At 44.3% G+C, this 26,046-nt stretch overlaps 1 protein-coding gene across 1 annotated transcript in view; it reads right to left on the reverse strand.

Moving 5' to 3' along the window:
• Positions 1-25,046, reverse strand: part of DCHS2 (dachsous cadherin-related 2) — a gene marked incomplete at both ends in the record, with an annotated part of 85,827 nt that extends 60,781 nt beyond the window's left edge. The window contains 2 exon segments of the mRNA XM_079534638.1: positions 208-399; positions 23,235-25,046. Of these exon segments, the coding sequence (XP_079390764.1) occupies positions 208-399; positions 23,235-25,046 (2,004 nt within the window).
• Between the last annotated feature and the right edge of the window lie 1,000 nt (positions 25,047-26,046).

The raw sequence follows: 26,046 nt of genomic DNA on the forward strand, positions 1-26,046 counted from the left end.
GGGAGTAACTGTGGATTTTACAGTGAATTTTATCAGTTTGGGTCAAATTTACATTCTGTGAACTATCATTCCGTCCTCTGTAGGGATAACATAATGTATTCAAAACCATACTATTTTCATTTACACCTTTCCCTTGCAATAGTGTACAGCACATCCAAATTTGCAAATGCAGTCACAAACCTGGCAGGACAGAAGGACAAAACTTACCCCATCTGTAGCTTTTACTAATAGATCGTGAGTAGTTTGATCTCCTTCTCTGTCAATGTCTTGAGAGACACAGATTTGACCAGTACGTGGATCGATTTGGAAAGCTTTGGATTTTTCATAATAATGGAATCCATCATAAAGAAAATACTCAACTTCACCAAACTTGTCAGCATCTGCATCTGTTGCCGTGACCTGCAGGGAAACAACAGGAGCAATGAAGTGAACAGGAACAACAGGAAGTGAAAACTACTACTCAATCTCTAAAATTCAGATACTTTAAATATGCCCCTTGTATCATGAAAGCAAGTGAAGAAAATGTGGATTCAGCCAATGAATACAAGGACACCTTGAGCTATCTGTGTGCATTTTACAAGACAGCAACTTGGATACTGACTGTAATTCTTGCAACAAGCACAGAGCGATTGCAACCTGTCTGTAACATCCTCATTCATTTACTGATAATTATCTCAATCACATGAACACCCTGCAACTGGAAAAGCTATGCACGTTAAGCCACATCAGTAGGCCGTAACTTCAGCCTCTTTCCCCTTCATGTTTTTACCAGCCCTACAGAAACTACACTGCAACACATCAGGGAGGTGGGATGCAGGACATCCTTACCGAACACATTTTTCTGGAAGATTCCCCACATCCTAATTCAGTACATGTTAAAATAGCCTGTATTTATAGTGCATTAATTTGCCCCACTTGAAAATATACTTGGAGGATTTCTCCTCATTTGGCTTCATTTTCTACTACTCCTCTGAAGAAAAATCCTATTTTCCCCCTGCCTATCTGTGCAAGTGCAACACTTAACAGGGCTTTAGAGACATTATTATTACCAGGCCTGAGAGTGAAACTTGGGCAAGTTGACCAAGAAGTGCAAGAGTGTCTGCCCACCCCAACCCATTGAACACCTGGCACGACTTTAAACGTACCTCTGACGGAAGCCAGTAAGACATGCCAGCAACTATTCCTAGCAATAAGTTTGTTGGGTTGAATTTTTTGTTGGTTTTTTTTTTTTTTTTTTTTTTTTTCCCCTGTGTCAAATTAATGTTAAAAGAAAAAAAAAAAAAAAAGAAAGAAATTGTAGCTTAAGCATGCCCTCGGTGCTCAGCCACTCTGATGCTATGGAGCAGTAACACTTGGCTCTTAGGAAAAGATTAGTTCAACTTACTTATTGCGCCTAAAATCTAATGCCAATACTGAAAGGTTCCGTGTAAATGGTGCTACTTGTGTCTGCAACTGAGTGTGGGTGAGTAACTACAGGTGTGCAAAGGGCATTGCTGGAAGTGTAGCCCATGTAGCCCATGACAAGTTCAGTAACTTGCTTTCCTTCTGTTAAACTCTGCAGTTCTTAGATTTTAGCAGTACATGTGAAAGAATCAAGAGTGATGAATTTAAATCAAAACGCTTCAGCTCAAAGCATTGCAGATTTGAAGGTCTAATTGTGGTCACCTGCAGTAACATTAATCGTGTATGACTCAGGCAGCAGAATTAATTGGCATTTATAAAAATACAATCTTACACTCTGTCCAAATCCTCAGAATCCATTCAAATTCCGCCCACCTAATAGTACTTTTTTTAAGTCACTCTGCAGATGTGCCCACAGAACCTTTGATCTGAAGAGAAACAAATCTGGAATTAGAAACGAAAGAAAGAATTTACAGTAACACAGTAGAGGTTGATGGCACTGAAACACCTGGGGTCTGGGGAGCAATTAGCTGTTACCAGTGTAGCATCATTTCAAAGGAACCCAGTGAAAAAATTCAAGCAGGTTTAAGTTTTTCAATGCAGCTGAAGAATCCACACATTTTAGAATTGGAAGCATGCGGTGGTCATGAGGCAGGGTGTAACAGGTGCTCCAGGCAGTAACTAGGTGCACCACTACCATTCCTACAGGGCATTACAGCAGCAAAGTGCTCAGGAGCTGTGAGTTACAGCAGTCCAAGTGAGAGGAAATTAAGGCAGCAGCAAGAATTTTCACAGTGCATTGATCAGGAGCGTTCCGTTGGCAATAGCACAGAGGTGATAGAGCTGAAGGGATTTATGGGCCGTAAGGATGGGGGAGGCAACCAGCATGGAGCTGTAACTTCAGATCCCTGACGGTCAGGCTGAATATGATAGTGGGAGAAAAGGAAGCAGGGGAGGATGAAGCTCGGGGGCCCTTCATATTCCCTAGCTAAATACATTTTCAGTGTGCTAAACTGAAGATGCGTGTAGTTAAGGAATGTAGATTGGGAATATGGAAATACAGGACGAAGCATTTCCCACAGAGCACTTTTAAAAGCCAACCACAGCCACGGCACGGATAGCTGCTGGCTGCTCTTCTCCAGTCAGTCATGCTTTCTGTAATCTACATACTTCACTCCATTTGTGGACTGTTTAGACTGCAAATCTGTCAAAGGGGAAAAAAGAAGTTTCTTTTCCCACTACCAAGGTGGGAAAAAGTTTCTTTTGCCACTACCAATAAAGAAATAAATGGTTAGAAGGCAGACATCCTCTGAAGAGGAGGGAAAGGGAGACCTAGAGAAATGCTGCAGCGAACAATCAAAAAGCTGATCAGTCGATGCAATGCTCAGACAGACCAGCACATGGGTGGAATAAATGGTGGGAACCAGTAGGTGCTAAAGCATGTAAGATAAGCAAAGAAAAATAATCTGTTTCTTTATATGACCAGCTAAGAGACAGTGTTGGAAGAGCAGAAATGACCTATTTCCATATTTGCCTATGGAAAGAAGCCCTGATCTCAAAGAAAAAAATAGAGGGAAGCACTGTGTGCTTCAATGGCATCAACCTCACCTAAATGTACACTTCAATCCTTCAATAGGTGTGGAAGTCTGAATGAAGGAAAAATGCTGGCAATGTGTTCAAGCAGATGGGAACAGAAACATCTTTTTTCATTATTACACTAAAGAAGGAGAGATTTTACAGCTAACAGAAAGCAAATACTTAGCAGAACCTGAGCTGGTTCCCCTCCCTTCATTGTGACAATAACAACTCACCACACTAAGCAATCTGCCTCCACGTGGGCATGAAATGGGCATTAAGGGCATGAAATGCTGTCATCAGTACATGAGTAACAAGATTACAGAGAATTATACCTGCTCCAAAAGTCCAGATTACTTTGAGCGCTATTTGATTTTGAGAGAAAAGTCACCATTTTCATTTTTCATCTCATTTCCATTACTTTGACATCCTCAAACATATATTTAACTGTTTCAACAGTTTAACAAAAAAGGTCCCTGCCTTTGATTTAGATATCTTCACTTTCTTTCCTGCAGCGTTATTTCCTGTTTAATATCAACTGAACGTATTTTGAAAAGAAGAGCAGATATTTTAAGTTGTGTGCAAAATGGGAGAAATGACTTCTGTATGCCAAATTACACCACAGAATGCAATCTGATTACCTCAACTGCGCAGACCAAAAACTCGGGGCACATATTCAGTATTCCAGCATACTCATCCAAATGTAAGATGGATCCAGACATAGGGAAACTACCAGGAATGTGAAAGGAAGTAATTCAACTATACAGCTATGCTGCTGGTGAGTAGTATTAACAGTCCTGTTCTACAGATATCCAGGGTCACCAACCAGAACTCCTACATTCTTCTGATGAAAGGACATCAGATGTGTTCACTGTGATGGAGCAATGCCCAATGTCTGCCCCTTGCCCAGCTAATACTGCAGTACAACCCAAAAACCACCAGGATGACAGACCACCAGTATTTTGTAAGCATCCACCACACTACAATTCCAAAGTGTGCTTTCAGTGAAATGAGGCTGCAGAAATAAAGATTATTTACTAATAATTGTTCTTCTTTACTTGTCCTTCAGACATAATCATACCTGTGAGATTAGCACATGAGCTGCCAGAAACATCCTCTGGAGGTCCGTAATCTTCCATCACAAAGAGCATTCAGCTCCTCTGGCCAGTTGGCTAATTGGATGTCTTTAATCCAGTGCTCTTTCTTACAGGCCCTATAATTAGTGATCTTTATCTCTTAGCTACCTGAGGCAGTGTGGGTGCTAATGCCAACATTAAGACCAAGAAGAGTTTTAACAAATACTTATGTTTTTTTTATAATCTGTTTCAACATGTTTGATCACCGCTCACTCCTCCCCTCCCCTTTCCCACCAGAATGGCAGGCTTAACATGCAGATACAAGAATAAAACATCCTATCTACTTGCTTAAGTTCTAAAGGCATGAACCTTGACTTTAAGAAGAGGAACTGTCAGCCTGTCCTCAAACAATGTGCAGTATGATCAGTTGTCAATACATGGCTTCACAGTAAGCTGTAGTGCTGCTAATGCCTACTCACTACATGTTAGTGTGGTGGTTAGAAAACGTATTTTGGGATTATGAAGCATAGGATCCAGCACCAAGGCCATCTGCTAACAGGTCAAGCATCTACTTGGTCTTTTTGGTCTAGACAACCCTCCTCACTGTGCAAACACAGCCTGGATTTCTATCATTTATTTATACTGCCATATACACTAGAAGAACAGAAGTGAAAAGACAGCATATTTGATGAAGGAAAACCAGTTGTCACTGCAAGTAGCAGACATTACCAGGACTAAAACCTTATTTAATTGAAGACGACTCCTACTGTTCAGTTAAAAAAGCAACTCAGCCCATTCATACTCAGATGCCATGCTGCAGTTTTACATTGTATAGCCTGCTAAACCTTTGCTATGCACAGTTCAGAGCATAAGTATAAATCCATTTTTTCATTAACTTTAGCAAGTTTAGAGCTCCAAGTTTAAGAACCACTGTCAAGCAACAGCAGAGCACAAGTTTCCCTCCTCTGTGCTAATTGAGCAAACCAAGGAGCTGTGAATAATATCTTTAATAATCTGCAATATGTCACCAAGAAATATTTTGTACAGACCACATTTTGATGATCTTATACCGGACCACATTTTAATTTCTGGGGGTGGGATTTATTTTAACATTACATTTAACAGGATGGTTTGGAAAGAAGAACTAATTGAGAAGAACTATCTTCTTGTTTGAGATGTTTTTCCCATTACAGTTCCATCCTGTGAATGATAATTTGGTTAATTTTGTAGGTAACATGTATTATTACATTAATTAAAATTAATAATAATTCATTTTTTCATCTTAAATCGATTAACATAATTACTGTACTTACAAAGCTGCCATGTGGCAGTCTAGCTTACTGAGCCTAAATGGCCAAAGTACATATCCTGAATGCAGAGCAGGTGTGTGACCTTAAAGCAGAACACTGGTGATAAAATGATCTTTAGACTTTGCTGGTATCTGTAACGGAGAAATTGGAGGAGGATGCTACAAAGGAGTGCAAGAAGAACAGCAGATGTGGATAAGCAGCCCTTTCCACTCCTTCCTCTGGGACACCCAAGTCTGCCTTCAGCAGGTGGCCCAGTGGAAGCCAGTCATTAAAGCTTCTTGTTGCAACAGTAGATTTCAGCTCAGCTTGATTCAGCTGACCCCAGGGCACAAGATGGGAGGGTGGCAGGAAGTAGATTAAAAACTCTTCCAGCAATAGCACGGCCTTAGCACAGGCTGAAATGGCATGGTTATATATGTTTTCCAAACCCTCAAACTGAGCTGCTAATTCCTGCCTACAAACCACAGTGCTCAACAAACACTCCTGGCGAGGCTGATACAACTGCTCATGAAGCCACCTCGTGAACAAGATCACTAAGAACAGAGCTTAACTTCTCCACTAAAAGATACGTAAAATGAAATAAGGGTCCTTGGGATGTATTTGCACTTAGTCAGATTAGTTAAAAAATTCTGTGCTTAGTTCCACTCTCACTTGGAAGGATCAGTGAGTAAAAATGTCTCAAATTGATTTTGCTGTCAGAGAAGAAGGCTTTGTTATTGCACCTTTATAGTCAATAAACACCAAGTGCAGACTGCCTATATCACCACTTAAAAATTGCTGCATTTGTTAGGTGAATGTGATAGCTTAGCATAGAAGCAAGGGTAGCATGGCAGACACACAGGAGAAGCCAACCTCAATGTATCATTTCTGAACCAAAAAAAAAAAAAGAAAGCATTGTAGAAGGTCCTCTCAGGAAACCTAATGCTTCAATGAGCCCAGAAAGGGTCTCGGAAAGGGTCTAATTAATGCCAGCTGCCTCCCACACTTGCAACACAACTATGCTATGCACTGGACTTGCAGGTTTGCTGCAGCAGGAAATCAATCATCTTCCTGTAAATCAGGAAGGAACTCTTCTTTAAAAATAAAGTTGATCAGTGCTGTGCAAGCTCCCCTTTATGCTCCTCACAGCATCAGCCTTTGACCTGCAGTTCAAGGTTATGTATTTCTTGAACTAGTGGCAGGCTCTCTTCTACCCCATGCTTCTTAGAATCATTGTATGGCTTGGGTTGGAAAGGATCCCAAGGATCACCAATTTCCAGCACCTTTGCTACCTCAGTCATAGGCAACAAGGAATTCAATTGACTTCTTATTCTCATGCATATACCCTTGGAAAACATGTATTCTGTTCCCATCCATTAAAAATTAGGTTTAGCAGTGACTGTAGCTGATGGTATGAGAGTAGCTTAACAGTGCTCTGCGCCTTTCTTCTCATTTTGTTTTCAACAGTATGGAGAGGCTCTCCAGCACTTTGTGACGGGCTTTTCTGGACACATCAGCACAGGTAGCCAATATTTCTGTCACTCTAACTGCTTGTTTAAAGGGTCTGCCAAATTTTAACAAATATGCAAAGCCTTCCAAGCCCTCTTCCCTTGTGAATACCTGTTTATGTGCTTATGAGCAAAATAACACTGCTAATAACATCTGAGTCATCAGTGAGCAACTCAGCGTGGCGCTGAGAAGCATGGCCTGCACTGCTTTCACCAGCTCCCTGCAACATCCATGCCCTAACCATTAAAAACAACAGTCTCTCTCCCAACAAAAGCATGTATTTTGTGTAACTGTAGCCTTATAAATTATAGCCAATTCAAATCTCTTCAAGTAAGAAGATGAGAGTTCTCTTAGTTCATTTCTGCTTTTATGGAAAATTGAAAACACGGCCAAACTCACAGCTTGAGTAATGTATTCATAGCACTTTAAAATATTTTCATACTCTGTTCATTGCAAACATTAAAATTGGCAAGGGATCTATATATATTCTAATAATTGGTGCAGAAATGAAGCCTTTAACAAACTGGAGAGAAATCTCCCCCCCTTCCCTTTTTTCACATACACACCATTTTTTCCCCATTACTCCAATGTTCCATGTCTGTCCCCAGCTGTTTTTTGCTCTATACAACTCTCAGGCAGTTTAGAGACTTGACCAAAAAGCAGAACCGTAAGCAATTCAGAAAAATCAAAAGGCAAGAAATAGGCAAAACCTTAACCTGAAGAGCACAACACCAAACAAAACAGAGCATACTGTCTAACAAAAAAGAAGCTTTTTAAAAAATTTATTTTAAAATTAAAAACTGCGTGCAGTAGATGTGCGTAACTAAACCAGTAATTTCCTTAAGCCAGGTATGTTTTACAAACAATTCAGATGGCCCAGTTTTTGAGTACGTGGAGGAAACAGAGCACCACCCAAAAGGGTAAAGGACATCATGACAACCCATGACGTTCAAACAACAAGATGCAGAAGTACCACAAAGCTGCCACTCTACACTTTGCACAAACTAATCTAAAAGTAAAGCTCTTAAACACGCTCACTGTCTAAAACAGAGCTTACCATAAATTACTTCCTGCTCCCAAACTACAAATCCTAAGAAATAACTTGGGGAGGAGGCATGCACAGCTGGAGGATATCCAATGTCCTAGCTCCAAAAACATAAAATAAAAAAAAATTTGAAAGTCAGTCCCAATATGAATATACATATTTAGTATCAAAGCACAGAACTTTGCAGAAAAATGAGAACTAGGAATGAAAAGAGAGGAGAACAATCATAACAGGCAAAAAGCAGTTAGCTGAACAACAAATTTTTAAATGTGATCTTTCATATGAGGTGCCAAAAAGATGTATCAGAAACTTATTGAAGGATAAGTTATGTTGAGAGTGAAGTGCTTTGGTGGGAAAGACCTGCGCTAGCACAAAGTAAATGAAGCTTATCTTCTCCACCAGCTTCAGAATTAGAGAAATCTTGCATTTCATTGTGTTCTGCAGATAAGTTTTTGTGACAGGAAGCAAAAATGATCTCCACTTAGCCACCATGTTCTGCGTACCACTAAGATTCATAATGCTGCCAAACAGTATGCTCCAAAAGATCAGTAAGCACGGAAAGCATTTACGAAATACCACACAATATTTCTCCACAGTTACTCACACCACTGGAAGTGAAAAGGTTTGCCATACCAACTGTGTAAGTCCAGTGACAGCATCAGTGCTCTGCAGGCACACAGACATTTAAGAACCACCTGACAAACCCAGAGCTCCCGAAGCACTGCATGTTGTACATTATCACAGCCAGAACAGCTGCTGATGCCGTTCCAGCAGAAGAACCATCTCTCAACACTGGATTCTATTCCAGTCTGCCTGACTATTCTGATGGACTGAGTATTCTTCTCACTGGAAATAACGGAGAGGATGCTCCGTGGCCTCATCTTAAGAGCAGCAGTGCAAATTGGTCACCAGTGGTTCACACTCCTGTGTCATTACACATTCACAGCATGCACACCGTACTGTACTTGGCCTGGAAAGCCGTAGCTAAGTAGCTAAAATAACACTTTTTGTTTTCAGAACAAAATCTAGAATGAGAAACTATGGAAAGTAGGAAAAAAAAAACTTTCTCAAAAATATTTTTTAATTTCTTATACAGTTTCCCAGAGAAACCTAAAAAATTATTCAGGTAGGCTGCAGACAGAAGAAAAGCCCACAATGTGATCCAGCATGCAGAAAAATTCTCAAACTATAGTTTTCAAAAGCAGCCTTGTCATTTATTATGAAATGAATGAAAGAAAAACACGCTTGCTTTAAATTCTGTATTAAACTCTGCAATAGTCTGCTCCACCATTTTTAATAATGCTTCCTCGTACAGAAAATTCCACTGTTGTTTTTTATTTCATTTGCTAGCAATAGCTTGGAGAATTTTGGAAGAGCAATCATTAACTTTATAATGTCATGACCATCGGTATTCAAAGAGAAAGAAATGCACAGTCTCTGCCTTAACAAGGCTCATTTGACACTCAGTATAGAAAGTGGCAGCATTCCATAGCAAAGGTATCAGCGATAAATGTGAACAAAGCCATGCTGGTATGTATTCACCTGATACCTGTGTCGGAACCAATAATGTCAGGTATTTCTCCCAAAGGTGGAGAAAATAAATGAGTATTAGGTATTGACATCATAATGCAGAAATAAGAAAGGCCCGTAGTGTTATGCCATTCACTTACAAGCAAGGCAGTTCTGGGGTGGAACAGCATTTTGCTGCAGCACTTCAAAGTATGAATAGCACTAAATCCACTGCATAGAAGAAAGGCTCATCATGTGGACTTAATCTCTGTACAAAGCACCAGCAGCTGTCTCACATTAATATGCTTAAACATACAAACACAGCTACAAAGTAGACATAAAGTTACAAATGTTGAATTGATTTTGAGCTAGTATATAGTTGATATAAGCCCTTTCTTCTAACTGAACATTAGAATCTACTTAGTCTTAAATCTGCACTACTATTTAGGTCTTGGTCCTTAATTTCTTTGGCAGAGTATTACCTAATCAAATATATTTTCCCCCCCTTTGTCAGGCCTTAATCACTCGGTAAAGCATCTATTAATATTTTGTTTGTTGGGCTAACCTGCCCACAATTACACACTGCTTTTATCAAACTTTAAAGGTCACACAGCATTTTGTGTGCAACCAGACATGTCATGCGAACAACTGTTTTTGGATCCTTTCATGTAAACAAGCATAATGAGACTTTACGAATTCTGTGGGAAACCCACAACTATTTCCTTAACATAGACTTGGTTCCCACAAAAGCCCAAAACTATCCATGCTGATGAAATCCTCCCTCTCCCTGTCAGGAGAAATTCCTTCAGTGCGTGTCAGTGCCAGCCATGAGGGAACACACTCAGTACAGAGGTGATGCTGTGTGCACACTTCTAGTCTTTCTGCTCAGCTACCAAAAAAAGTGGCCTCTTTCATGGTGGTTTCTCTAACAGACAAAGAGCCAATAGCTGGCTTGTGACATTCAGCCTCATTCCTAAAAGCTAAGAGAGATCAACAAGTAGAAATATTCATGTCTTTGTCGTGTGTTATTTATATCTACAATCCAGGCTTGCAGTGTAACAACAAGCTTAAATTCTTTTTTGTTTTTCCAATTTTAAATGCTTTTGAGAAGGGCCTCCTTTGGAGCACACCATATTAAGCTCCCTGTTTCTTCAACTCCTCTATCTGTGTCCCATCTGTAATATAGCCCTCCTTGTTCCCACGGGGTTCAAATAAGAAGAAACAGGGAGCTCTTATTATATAAGTTTGACAAGAACTGCTTCCAAGCAGGAACTGCCAAGAAGCACAATTTCTGAACGTTGCTGCCTTAAACACCTCACAGGGTTTCTGGGTTTGTGCTGAGATGGTTTCAGAGCACTTTTCAGAGAATCCCTGCTTCCTCTCCACAAAGCCACCGGGGAAAATTAAATGTAATGGCTTATGTACCACTAACACACCTCCTTGCTATCAAACATAAGAGCAGTATTTCCTACTTAACCTCCACATTAGTGTGGTTCATGCTTGCATACCAGAAAGCCAGATGAACCCTAGCAATGGTAAGATGGTACTGATGGAAAAAGGAAAGTTGTTAAAAAAAACATATTTCTAGGATCACCCATATCAGCTGCGACCTCCCCACACAATATTAGGCTACCAGTTCTGCTGTCCACTTGAATTTATCACTCTTCTCAAATATTTAAAAGGGCAGAGCTACTCAGAGGGTGCCATTCCCATCACAGCCGGACTTAATCACAAAGCTTTTACACCACTTCAACTGTAACTGAGCAGTCAGTGGAACACAGGATGCCTGCCAGTCCTACAAAGGCTCCAAACAGAGCCAAGAGCAGCAAGTCAGCTGCTCAGTAGCCACACTCAAGCAAACTTCCAGTAAATAATGGGTCAAAGTGAAGGTTCCCATTCTTACCTTCAGATCTTTTCACTGGAGTGAGGTTCAGCTACTAGATAAACTGCTTTTCTAAATGACAGAACCATCAGCAATGGTTCTGTTACTGATGTGATGCCTTAAATGTCATTTCCCCATGACAGGCACAAAAATAAAAGCCTTTCCAGAAGAGATGAGGACCACAAATTTTAGTTTTATCAAAAAACAGAAAGCAAAAATTATTTTCTTAAGCTACTCTGCTAACATTAGCTGAAATGAAACCTCCCCTGTACTGCACTTTGAAAATATGGCCAGTGCTATCAAAAGGAGAGCAAAGCTATCCATGTTCCCTTATTTCACTACACAGGAGTGCATCTTTACAACAGGGTGATTTCCACAAGCCAGGTATACATGTGACTAGTAAGTTTAAACCTCAAAAGAACGTGTTACAATGGTAGCACTTTTTAATATGCTTGCTATTGAACACACTTAAGTGTTTTTTTTTATACCAAGTAAAAACAGTATACTGACAAGTTTCACAAATTAGACTTAATGTGCTCCTTCTCCAGTTATTAACATTACAGCGTCGTGTCTCATTTTACACCTGACTAGTGCCTTTGTCTCTCATGCAGCAGTACTAATCGAAGGGGCTGAATAAGGAAGTTGCACCAGAGCTCTCAAGTTCCACTAAGCAGGTCAGCTACACTGGCCCTGGAAATGGCCAGCACTGTCTGCTTTTGTCCCAGAAGACGATGCACACACAGCTCCTTCCTCACTGTAACTGCATCTGCCACGCTTCCAGCATGGAAAAAAATACTACTTATGGTTTGTTTCAAGTCCTGCCCAGTGTCATCTTCCTTCCTCCAAGAAAGCCACATTTGTTTGTGTCACATAGCCTCAACAACAAAGTTGCACATGAAAACACATCTCTGTATCTATACAATCTCTACAGAGTTGGAGATGAGTATAAGCAACCACATGAACACGTCATCATGCAGGAACAGAGAACCATATCCAGTCAAGAGGAGACAGTGACCTCTTGGGTTGTTTTTACACGGTTGGTTGTTTTGTTTTTTTTTTTGTCTCTTAGGGTGTGAGGTTGTGTTGTTTTGGTTGGTTCCCCATACATACACAATTTCTTTTTTACCTCCTCCAAGCGGTCAGGTTTCTTGCTGTCTAGGACAATGAAAACAAGCCTCATGGAAGCATGTAAGCCTTCTCAAGAGAAACTAAGAAACAGCTGTTAAATTTCACACTCTCCTTTGAGCCCTGATTTCACAGTGAAAACTCAGCATCCTGTTTTCCAAAGAAAGTAGGTGGCTTCTTTTTCACAATAGAACCTGACCTGTTGGTTCTGGAGCTCCTCAAATGTGGGCAGTCAGACACACTACAGCTGCTGTGCTCCGGAAGAAAGCAAATTTCATTTTGTAATAAAATGCTGCCCGCGGTCATTGTAAAAGTATAAAATGTGTGGCTTTAAATTCATTGTAGGATGGCTGTTGAGGAACTGTATCTGTTAGATACATACACAACCTATACAGCTGGGGCAGAATCTTTCTGCAAAAAACACTTGGAAGTTTGACAGTTACTGTGAACAATAATAACCTCACAAGGTTTTTCTACTCCTGCTGAAATACTGCTTTCACAGTATTTAGGTTTTGACTCTCATGTTAAATGTTTGTGAACTCCGATGGTAAAATCCAGCTGCATTTCATGTACACATGCATCTGAAGATAGGCTGCAAGAAATCTGAGAATTCAGACTCTTCACATCACAGGAACATAGAGAAAAATTCACAACAGCAAGAACAATAAAGCAGAAAACCTTCCAATGGTTACTCAAAACTATGAAGAATTTATGCAGTAACACTAACGAAAATAGTGTCGTCAACTCCAGAGATCAATGGACATCTAAATGTCAAACTCAAGTACATAGAGTTTGGCTGTTCTTCGTGGCTAGAGCCACTACAGTAGATCGTTTAAAACTCTGTACAAGTTCAGTATCCAGATCCAGACCTAAATGAACAGCAATAGTAATATTGTAACAGCCAACAGAGAATCAATCATGATCAAATTTAAGAGTAATGATGGACAAGAGGAACTGCTGAAAACTCTCCAGTTGCCTATTTTTACACCTTTTACCTGTTGAAAGTTCCAAGCTTGAGTGGGCAAGGAATTTAGAATTAGGATTAGTAGGACAAAACTAAACTCTAAGTACAGAATCATCACGTCCAGGAAAACAGAAGAAAATCTATGCTTTGGTATAACATAACAACATCAAAAGAATAAGAAAAGTAGAACAGTTGACATAATAAGCTTTCATATTTATTTGATTTCATGTCGCTTTGCCAACATGAGACAGCAGGAATAAAATAGACTGACCGCCATTTGGATAACGTTGTTTGGGATTTACCAACTACACTGCAGCAAGACAAGACAAAAATAACACCAAAACAATCTTTGGTTGATTTAATTAGAAATATCCCGCATACAAAAAAGCATCCTAAGTTCTGCATTTGTTGTGTCAGTGTTACTAAGTGTTCCTGACAGCTTAAGCATGAAAATGCAAATGTTGCCGGCAAACATAAAAGCTTTAAGAATCTATTGCCGTCTGTATTATTAAAAGCACGTTTTTCACATGACCAGTTATTTAGCAGAACAGAAAACAAGACACCATTCTGGCTTACACTATGAAAAACTGTACCATAGTTCTATTAAGCTGATGAATACTAGAACACAAAAGTTTGACATAAACAAGTAAAAAGAAACCAAACAAGTAAAAGTCTCTTTATATATTCAGAAATGTGTAAGTGTTGTAGTGGCTTTGGAAGGAAAATACCTTTCCAGGCAGAATGTATGAGACAAATGTAATAATCTGAGATGATAGCTTCAGCTGCAAATCAAAGAAGGAAAATAAAGTGCTTACGTGCTCAAAGCACAGGAACACTGCATGCCTCGATAAAACATGAAAAATACAGAAGAAACAAAAAAGACTCCACAGAGAACTGAAAGCAATGAACTCCCACCCTGATTTCAGCACCACCAGTGACCCCATGACCGCTCAGTTCCACCTCACCTGGAAGCACATCTGTCTCAGTAAGGGTGGCTGTGCTCCATGTTCTGTCTTCTGCTGGGTTTAAAGCAGAGAGCTTCACCCAAGGCTGGATATAGAATCCTAGAATGGTCTGAGTTGGAAGGGACCTCTAAAATCACCTGGTTCCAACCCCCTGCTATAGGCGAGGATACCTCCCTCCAGAGCAGCTTGCTCCATCCAGCCTGGCCTTGAATGCTTCCAGGGAGGGGGCATCCACAACCTCCTAGGCAATCTGTTCCGGTGTGTCACCAATCTCACAGTAAAGAATTTCTTCTAGAAATCTCGTCTAAACCTACCCTATTTCAGTTTAAAGCCATTTATTCATATGGGGCAGAGCTGGACCTCAGCATAGATCCATGAAGTGAGAAAGGTAACTAAGTATTATTTTTAATTCTCTTTACTTCTCAGATGCTGTAAAAATGGTTAAATAAAGATGAGTACACAGACACCTGCTGCCATCACCTCAAACCTAAGACAAGAGTTCATTGAAATACAATCTTGCTAAAGGAAAATAGTTTGTGTAACTTAAAAATATCGTGAGTTACTGAAAAACTTCCTACATTCATTTAACAAAACACGCAGCTTTTCAGTAGCTAAAGAAAAACTAACAGCAGAGAAGCCAGTGACACAACACTCCACTAAGTGGAAGTGAAGGCAGGAGGCACATTAAATGCGACTAGGTGAAATTGCCAGGGTGTGGGAATGAATACATTAATTACTTCTCCTCCAGAAATGGAATTAGGCAATTAGCTTCCCCAGGTATTACATCCCACTGAAGTGAATGCAGCTAAGGCTGCATCCGCTAAGACTGTTAACACCTAGATAAAGCAATTAATCCCAGAGTAACTCATTATCACTCCCACCGAGTGCTGGGGAGCTTCGCCTTGGTGCTCCTACAGGGAGCGTTCCTAAAGACCTTCACGTGTTCATCTCCCCTCTACCACCACACTTGAAGTCATCCCCATCAACCGCTGATGTTCAGTTTCCTCTGCCTTTACAGTGAGCTAATTAACACAAGACTTTCAGCAGTAAAGAGAGCACTAAGGGGAAATATGCCAGCAGAAGGCACAAGGGCAGGGTATAAAGAAAACTGAAATTTTGTGGTGTTTCTTTTATGAAACAGAATACTGTTTTGCTGTCTGGGAACTTTGGTTCCTCTTACAGGTCTTATTTCTTCATGGTAAAGTCCACGTTCTGGATTTCTTACCATGAACTCCTTGGGAAATAGCCTACAACCTTACTGGGTCCCACAAGAATATCACAATGATTAAGAACACCTTCAAGACTAGGAGTATTTTCCAAGCACAAGTCTACAGCTGTAATCATGGAAGATGCAGTCTGAATTGTACATCTTTTCATTAATAAGGAAAACTCTTTATTCACAGATACCACTGAGCACAACTCCCTGCAGAAATGAGAGATGGGAGCAGTATAAGTGAATTAATCACTGATTTATTGGGTTAAAAGGGGAGAGAGTGTGCTTTATTTATTTTCCTTGAAAGAAAAATAAATGCTTTATTTACAAACGAGGCCAATGTTTCATTCAGCCTGGACCACCTTGCTAGTTTAATTAACAAGGAAGCGCAGCATGGATAACAAGCAGGAGGAGTTGGAAAGCACAGTGCAATTAGAAAGCTATGACCTAATTGCTAACACAGAAACGTGGTGGGACAAATTACACAACTGAACACTAATTGAGAGCTACAAGCTTTTCAGAAGGGCTATGCAGGGAAGGATGGGCAGGAGTCACTACACCAGCTGACACAGAAAGACTGACCAATGTCATCTACCTGAACTTTGCAAGGCATTTGACATGGTCCCAACCACAACCTCTAAACTGAGGATAGATGGATTGGGTGAACTATTCAGTGAATGAGGAGGCATTCAAGGCCAGGTTGGATGGGATCCTGGGCAGCCTAATCTGGTGGCTGGCAACCCTGTCTACAGATGGAACTAAATGGTCCTTAATGTCCCTTCCAAACTATTCTGTGATTCTGTGAGTCATATTTAATCTGAAACTAAAGAAAAAAAAGCAACACTATACACTGCAGTTTTAATTTTTCTTCAAACTGAACATCTGCATCAATTTTTCATCACAGACAAGGTAGGATAAGGTGGAAAGCACTGAGCCAGAATAAGTGTGATAGAAGAGCTAGCTAAAGGCAGAACTTCTGGGATCTGAACTAGAAGAGAGATCAGTAACAGCCTAATTCCGCTACTACTCATTCTGTGCTGCTGGTCCGAATGTAAAAACCATACAGTTGATCCAGAGACTTCACCTAAAAGAACTTTTGACAGATGATGCCAGAATTACTAAATATTGATAAATCACCCTAAGCCACACAGACAAAAAGAAGAAGTTAAAAATGGCTCTACCAAATTTGTTTGTATTTTACATTTTTTTAAGAGTTTATCATATTACCCATAGTACTGACACTCCAGTTAGACAAGACCAAAACACTGACAGTCTTCCAGTCCACCTGGAATCATTGGAAATATGCACAATGTTCCCAAGACCTTAAATCTCTGTTCTTCATTGCATTTTGCAAGGAGGTCTAGAAAGACTGCCATTACGAGGAGAATGTGTGCTATTCCCACAAGCTCAGTAATTCCAGATGAGCTGTTTTTACTTCAATGTCTGAACAAATCCTACTTTCATTAGCTTTTAAAGAAGTAGCAATACTACCACTTTCATTTTAGAAAATAATTTGAGAAGAAACTTCAGTGGACAAATAGCTAATCTTGGTAGAGAGCATGCAGGTATCCAAAGGGAATAAGTTGTTCTGGGTATATATGGAATGAAACAGCTTAAAATCTAGTTCAAGAAAGGGCACTCTAAGCAGCAAGAAAAATAAGCCAAAATGAACACTGTTTTATCAGCATCCTCCGCCTTTCTGCAACAAAGATGTTTACTGCATTAGAGCAAATCTCTTCCCTGAAACATAACACTTCTTTCTCACCCCGCAAATGAGAAAAACTTATCTTAGACCACAGTTTGTTACCCAATGGAAATTTGTATCAAACAGAACTCCTACATACCTACATTCTGATTCCATCATTTTTTAAATGACCAGAGCATACTGAGCACATGAAATGCATATAATTGTGATTCCTAAAAGATGCTGCTGCAGGTTATGACCAGCTCCCTTCACACAGGAAGTTGTTTTCCTGCAGACGAGTTTCTGTATCAGTACTTGTAATGCTAATGACATGTAGCTTCACGTCATTCCAAAACCATGTGTGAAAATTTTTACTTCATAACACAGCTTTTCTAAGTCAGCATCTTTCGCTTCAACAGCAATCAGCTGTTCAATCAATAAATATCGATTCTAAGAGGGATTACAGCTGTCCTAAACACTCAGAAGTCATGAATTTTCTAGAGCATTTTTATAAGTAGAATGAAGAACATGAAAGATTGACTTAAGTCTCTGCAAAGATTTCACTAACAACTGCACACCAGAAAAGCGGGGTTTTAGTAACAGGACAGTGAGAATATCCACACTCCCTGTGACAGTTCAGGAATATTCACTGTAAACCACTCACAAACTTCGCCTGACCTTCTGTATGTGTTTTATAAATAGTGTTTTCTTCATGGTCTCACAGACACCGTTTGAACTAAAAAGTCTCCAACCATACATCCCCACCCAGATAAAATGACTGGCCACTGAAAATAACAATCACTTCTTTGGCAAACTGTATAATCAATGATTATACAGATGTTATAATTAAGAAATACACAGGAAAGTTAGGCTTACTCTCTTCCATCCAACAGCACGTTAAGACAGCTGAAAATTTAACTTTGTGCTACAGAACATGCTTTATCGAGTCCATGCCCATGTAAAGGCACAACATCACTCCTACCTAGAAGTATCATTTTATATGTCATCAAGCATTATACTGCTAAAACTACCAAACTGAAATGAAGCCAAGAAATTAGCTACCAATGTCCAAAGCAACAGTCTATGCAAAGATTAATAATGTTTTCCTAAATAAAAGTAATCAGGTGTCTGTATATCTATGGAGAATGTTTAACACATAGCCCTGTGTTAAGATGGAAGTAGAGGTGAAGATATCAGTACATTCATGCCTTTGATGACTGTCAATGAGAAAACCTAGTTTCATACAAATCACAGGTCTGCTATCAAGGCAGTCACCCTGCAGAGAGGAGAAATGGCTCCAGTGAACTGTAACTGCTATGTCTGGTCATGAGTTCAGAATTCAGAGCAAAAGACAACAGGAAAACCTGAACGTGTACTGTAAAATTGTGTTTACTGAGGTTTCACATGTCAGTGAACAAATGACAGTGCAGCACGTAAAGCAGCGGAGGCTGAGTGCAGGAGTCTGCTGCAGTTTCTCTGATTGGCAACATACATCCAGCTCCTTGGACACTGAACTATACCATATGTGTGTGTGTTTATGGCTGTAAAGGAGAAAAACCACAGGGCACACACAAGCTGTTTGTCTCACACATGTTTAGTCAGACATTAGTTAAAAACTGCCCTTCCTGCCACCCCTTCCCCAGCACCAGATGTAGACACAGGGCAGTGGAAGTGTAGCAGACATAAGCATGACAAGCTAATTCCCTGCACAAAGTACAAAGGGGAGGAGGGAGAGAGGGGAAGGGGAGACAAAAACACCATGCAGGAGTCCTACAAGGTCAGGGCAGGAGACTGAGACAGCTGTCAAGGCTGGAAGCTAGTGCACTTGCTTTTATTATAGCAGATATTGTTGTTATCACAGCAGCTCTGTTCTTAAAACGGTGCAGCCTGTGAGTGCAAGTAAATAGGCGTGACAGTATCTTGAGATTTCAGTCACATCCAGCAGCAGTCAGACTTATTAGGGTCTGGCAGAAATGCAACGCTTGTTTTCAATGAAGGAAAAGGAGGGAAAGAGATGCATCTCTAATGCCATGCTGGCAGGTGCAGAAGAAAAACTACTTCTGCACAAAGCAGCATTTCAAAGGCCATAATCAATGAGAAACTGGTAAACAGAGGAAAAGGGGTTGCAACAAAAGCATCTTCCTTTAGGATACAGCCTCCTTACTCTCCCTGTCAGATGGTGCCACAAAGGGTGAGGCTTTGTCACTAACCCTGTTGTTAATGCCCTGCAGGGCAAGCTTCCCCTGCACACATTGCACTGAGTCATGTAAAACTCCCAGGTGGGTTTTTAATCAGACTTGTGAATTTTAAAAGACAAACAAATGCATCGTTCATGTTTTTTCAACGTGCAGTTTCTTTTCAAGAATGAACTGAGCAGCAAAACACACTCAATATAAGGGCTTACTCTGTGATGCAGCAGTTTGCTGCACCTTATGAGATGGAGAACTCATTTATTTCCCAATGCTTTAAAACCTTCCAGCAAAGGCTGAGCCCCCTGCTGAGCCAGCAATCGATGAAAATACATGTGGGTGATGAGCTGACATTCATATCTGATAAATAGATAGACCATACCCAGCCATTTACAGCTCCCAGTGCTGCACATTTGTCATGGTTTTCTGACTTTTGGTTATCAATGTTCCCCATCATAACACCATGTAGTGCACTGGGAGCTAAAGAGTTAATGCTCCAGTTCCAGGTACCTGTCCCAGAAGAGAAGAACTACACACCCCAGCCACTTTGTGTTCAGAGAGGAGATAAAATCCCTGACAAAGTCACCTGATGTCTCTTTTCCCCTTTTGATGGTCAGGCTCTCCTCCCTGCTGCTCAACCTGACTATTCACGTTTTGTCTCAGCATTAGTATAAAGCCTTCAGTTTTTTTTCAGACACTCTTTCTCTCATTATATTTATATATATATATTAGCTGCAATTTCAATTATATTGTATTATACTGTGTTATAGTGTGTTATCTTGCACTTGATATCTTACTTAGTAAAATAGTTTGTTTCTCCTCAGATCGTGGCCACTGTTTCGTTTTGGGGCACCCGTCTCTACCCTTTATCCCTTATCCCTTTCTGGGGTGTGGATCCGTGGGTCCCTCCAACACGCTCGTCATGGAATTGGGCCAAACCAGCCCATAAACCATTGGCAACACTGTACAGATGTCATGCAGTTCTGGGCAGCCCTGGAAACACTCACTTCATTCCACAAAGCCACTATCATGTATTGAGAAGCCACTGAACAGCTTCTGGGGAGCAAAGAAATATTTGCTATCAATTAATGAAAAGAAATTGCTACTAAATCACATACCTAACAGATAAATGCCAATATGGTAATTGCTGTCACATCCCATAAAACAGTAATGTGAATTGGATAAACAAACAAGTAACTCTGAATTATAATTACAGGCTAGATGATCCATTTCTTTGCTGTAAATTTAGTTAATCCTGGCTTTTGGTCCCCCTACTGTCAATTACATTAGTGTTAAAAGGTATCATTCTGAGTCAACAAACAACATTTAACTCTCCTCTGAAGCTGACTTCTTGAACAGGAATACAGTGAAGCTAGACCTGTCAATCTAAGAAGCTAAATGACGTGCCTCTTCTAGCTTCCTTCAGTCTCACTTCTAAGCAGTCAGCTTTTGCAGCTCTTCACAGCCTAGATGGCTGGCTTCATTTCTGTTTCTTGTAACTGCAGGATGGGGAAAACACTCTAAAACTAAATTCTGCAGAGAACCCCTTCTCCTTAGACTTAATTTTCTTTTTCAGAAAGCAGAGAAAAACCTGAAGAATGGCTGTATGATAGAAAGACCTTTTGTAGACCCCTCTCCTTTGACACTGCAACTGCAAGAATAAGCCTCCTCTCTCAAACATGCCAAGAACTTTAAAAGCTCTCAAAAGGGAAGCATCCTTCTGACAGGCATTACGGCTTTAAATGCTGTTCTCTAGAAAGCCACAGGCCTTTCCCTAATCATGGAACAATTCCCAGTGCACCTAGGTTACCTTTCAGAACGTTAAACAAAACCTTTACTTGCTGTCACTGTGTTCACAAATGCCTCACAATCTCGCCATCAGAAAGGCAGTTATTTTTAAAGAAAGGGAACAGAGGAGCTCTAAGCAGTGAGTTAAAGCAGCCTTCTTAATGGACCCACAAAGTGCAAGTTGTCGTAACAGCGGAATGCATGTAGGCCTTTATCGTTTGACAGATAACACGTGGTTTTTTCCTCTTCTCCTCTGACAGAGATCGCTATAAAGCCAATAAACACATTTGCTAATGAACTATAAAAGAAAATGAATTTAAAAACAAAACCACAAATAGCTGCTAACGTGACTGTCGCTAAGTCATGACAATTTATGTTCTCTTCAGGATGCCATTACAGTAATGCACTGCACTTTTCACAGGAATTCACATGCAGAATAATGTGAGCCACCTCCTGAGCTCCAGCACAGATCTGCAGCAAGAGCATGCTTCACCTAAATCCCAACACACACAGAGTGTATCATCTGGTGTAACACCCAACAAACACCTGCACTAAGTTCAAAGTAGGATTGCACTTGAAAGCTGCCACAGGCACTGAATCTCTTTCTAATTCTAAGCTCTGCACAGCCCCATAAGGGAGGAATACTCATGTATGCAGGAGTATCTGGAGGACACCATCAGTATATAAAAGGGGGCTATAAGAAGGCAGGAACAGACTCTTTAGCAGGGTCTCTGTGATAGGACAAGGAGAAATGGCTTCAGACTAAAAAGGGAGATTTAGGTTGGATATAAGGAAGAAGTTTCTTACAGTGAGAGCAATGAGGCACCGGGGTGGGTTGCCAGAGATATGGTGGATGCCACGTCCCTGGAGACATCCAAGCTCAGGCTGGCCAGGGCTCCAAGCATTCTGATCTAGCTGTAGGTGCCCCTGTTCATTGCAGAGGAGTTGAACCAGATGGCCTTTAAAGGTCCCTTTCAACTCAAACAATTCCGATTCCATTATTCTGTAAGAGACTGAACTAGTGCATCTCTGCCTTACCAAGATAAAAGGCACAGCCCAAGGAAGAGGTGCCAACCTGACATGCTGGGTTACTGCCATCTGCATTGAGCTTTAGGCCACTGCCTGAAAGAGAGACCAAGACAGCAGAGTGCATCTTCAGCCAAAAGATGGAAAGTCCTGACGCACCTGGCAAGTCAGGACTCTGCGACACAATGTAGTAGGCAGAACCATTTCAGTGAGCATGGGGAGGAAATACAATCACCTAAAAAGCTTGAAAATGAAATTGTTACTGAGAATGCAACCTGTGTTACCAAGGCAGTCCAATGGCAAGGTGTTATTCCTCAATTCACTGCATTAGATGTAGGAGAGTGGCTTACAAGGGAGGCAATTGGTCACTCGCACTGCTCTGAGCCCACGGAGCTGCAGTACTCACAGAAGCACACATCAGCATGCGTCAAACCCAGTTCCAGCTGCCAGGCTTTGGTGATGCAGCCACTGCATCAGCACGGTTCTAACTTGACCAGTGCAAAAATAAATAAGCAAATAAATGAAACCGCTCTTGTTTTGGGAGATACAGATTGCCCCTTTCTAGGCAATGTATACTGGGAGGCAGACTCTTGTCAGCACGGAAATCCTGTGGCTATGAGTGGAGCAGAGCAGCCCCTGCAGCTGACAGGAGCCGCTGACAGCTCCGCGTCCCCTAAGCGCAAAGCCGTTCACTCCTCCCGAATTCCTCCAAGCAGCGGCTTCCTATAGAAAGGGAGAACCCGGCAAAAGACGGGATGAAAGGCAGGTCGCGGCACCGTGTAAACGTACCCCACACGGCAGGAGGCGGAGCGGGATGAAGACAACCACCGAGGAAGAAAAGCGTTCCCCGTTTCAGCACCACGGACCTCACGCGGGGCCCCGGCGTCAAACGCGACGCGCTTCAACCGTTCAGGGCCCGACGGCCGCCCGAGCTGCGCTCCGACCCCGGCTCGATGGCCAGCCCCGCGCCCCGCCCCGCCGCGGGCTCACTCACCTGCAGCGGGCAGCGGCCGGGCGCGGCGTGCTCGGGCAGACGGCCGAGGTAGACGCGGCGCTGGAAGCGGGGCTCGTTGTCGTTGGCGTCCTGCACGCGGACGCTGAGGCGGCACCGGGAGGAGCGCGGCGGGCGGCCGCCGTCCCGGGCCACCACGCGCAGCTCCAGCGCGGCGCGGCGCTCGCGGTCCAGGCGCCCGCGGGTGCTGACGGCGCCGCTCTGCGCGTCGATGTGCAGCAGCGCCAGCGCGCCGGGCTCTCCCTCCAGCGCGTAGCGCACTTCGGCGTTGGGTGAGCCGGGCTCGTCGCCGTCCGAGGCGCTGAGGTGCAGCACGACCGTGCCGGGAGAGGCTGCCTCCGAGACGGCGGCGCGATAGTGGGCCCGCGCGAAAGCGGGTGTCTCGTCGTTCACGTCGACGACGCGCAGCAGCAGCGCCCGCTCGGCAGAGAGCGGCGGGGCACCGCCGTCGCGGGCCACCAAGCGCAGCGCGTAGAGCTCGCGGCGCTCGCGGTCCAGCGCCGCCGCCACGCACAGGAAGAAAACGCCGGCGGCCGCCGGGCGCAGCGCGAAGGCGCCGTCCCCGCCGAGCAGGGCCAGCACCGCGCCGGCCCCGCCGTCCGCCTCGTCGGCGTCCGACACGGAGACGCGAGCCACGTAAGCGCCGAGTCGCGCTCCCTCGGAGACGCGCGGGCCGCCGCTCTCGGTCAGGAAGAGAAGGCGGATGGCGGGCGCGTTGTCGTTCACGTCCAGCACGGCCACGGACACCAGCGCGGATGACACCTCGGGCTGCGCGCCGCCGTCCCGCGCCTCCACCACCACGCGGTGCAGCGCCCGCGCCTCGCGGTCCAGCGGCCGGCGCAGCCGCAGCACCCCGCTGAGCGCTCCCACCGCGAAAAAGCCGCCGGGGTCGCTCAGCCGCCGGTTGATGGCGTAGCGCACGCGGCCGTTGGCGCCCAGGTCGGGGTCGGTGGCGCGCAGACGGCACACGGCGGTGCCCGGCGCCGCGTTTTCGGGCAGCCGCGCGCGGTACTCGGCGAGGCCGAAGACGGGTGCGTTGTCGTTCTCGTCCAGCACTCGCACGGCCACGTGCAGGCGACCGCGGCGCGGCGGACTGCCGCCGTCCCACGCCTCCAGCAGCAGCCGGTGCTCGGCCGCCCGCTCGCGGTCCAGTCGCCGCAGCAGCACCAGGTCCAGCGGGCCGGGCGCGGAGCCCGCCGCCGGGGGTCCGCAGCGCAACGCGAAGAGCGGGGCCTCTCCCGGCGCGCCGCCCGCCTCCAGAAGCGCGTAGCCCTGCGTGCCGAAGCGCCCGGCGTCGGGGTCTTTGGCGGGCGGCAGGCGGAAGGCGGTGCCTGGCGGGCTGAGCTCCGACACGTCGAGCCGCAGGAGGCCCCGCGGGAAGCGCGGCTGGTGGTCGTTGGCGTCGGCCACCGTGATCTCCACCCGTACCACGTCGCCCTGCAGCGTGGCCGCCGCGAAGCTGTAGCGCGCCCGGCGCTCCCGGTCCAGACGCCGCGCCGTGCGGATCTCGCCGGTGTCGGTCCGCACCTGAAAGTCGGCCAGCAGCGTCGACTCGCCGCCGCCTTCCGACAGCAGGAAGCCGCCCGGCGGCCCCGCACCTGCCGGCAGCCCGGCGCGGATGTCGCCCACCAGCGTCCCCGCCGGTAGCCCCTCGGCCACCGCCAGCGCCAGGTTGTACACCGGCCCCGCGCCCGCCGCCGCCCCGCACAGCCACAGCCACAGCGGCAGCAACGCGAGTCCCGGTGGCTCGACCCGAGGCCCCCTCCGGCACCCGACGGCACGCCGCCTCTCCATGCTCCCGGGCCGAGCGGTTGCGCCCCGAGCTGCGCCGCGCCGCCAGCGCCTACGAGCTCAAAGCCGGGAGATCCGAGCAGCTGCGAGGGGCGGGCGGGGCAGAGAGGCGCCTCGCCGCCACCGCTTCGCAGCCCCCGCCCCGTCGGGGCCCGGAGCCGCACGTCACCGCCAACGCGGTGCCGGAGGTTGCTCTCGGGCGTGCGGGGCTCTCGGGAGCGGCAGGAGCTCCGGCGCGGCGCCCCCGGAAGAGGGCGTGAATGGGACAGAGATCCACGAGGATGAGCGGGGGATGGCTGCGCTCTGCGGGCGGTTTCCTCGTCTTAATGTTGCGCTGCCCGTTGCTCACGCTGTAGCCTCGCGTGGGATCAGCTCTCACTGTGGCAGGGAGGCGTGCGCCCGAAAGAAGATCCAAGTGGAAACTTCAATCGGCTTCCGTGAGACAAGAAATTCCTCCCTTTTTCACTACTCCAGACTCCCACATCTAATAGGGAATGGTGTACGGATGCATTTGTGTATTTTCAGCACAGCATCATGTAAGTGCGAGCCACCAGACATCCATTCTGCCCCGATCGCTAAACGCAGCTCGTAACAGCCCTCGCTCCTGTTCCCACCGCACCTTCACCAAAGAGTGTTTCACCTTTCCAACTGTCTTCAGGGAAAATACACTGGTGCTGCTGCAGGCAAGTAAAAGCATGGCAGAGCACAGAGTGGCAGACCTTCTGCTCTTGGTCTCCTCCTGAAGGAATGCGGTCGCTCAGGGGTGCAGCTCCAGGCAGAGCACCCCGTACTGCTGGGTCTGAGTGGCGCCTGCAGCCCCGGGGCTGGGCCAAACCCCAGGTCAGGTCTATGTAGGCGCAGCACAACATTCTGAGAGAGTCTCTGTATATTTATATACTGTGATAATTACAAGCAATAGGAGCTAGGAGACACTGAAGCCCTTGACAGTTCCATTCATATTCTTTGAAGAAACACACAGATCCTCCCCAAGTCACAGCTGTTT

Source organism: Tetrao urogallus, assembly GCF_951394365.1.
Source record: "Tetrao urogallus genome assembly, chromosome: 4".
NCBI classification, from domain to species: domain Eukaryota; kingdom Metazoa; phylum Chordata; class Aves; order Galliformes; family Phasianidae; genus Tetrao; species Tetrao urogallus.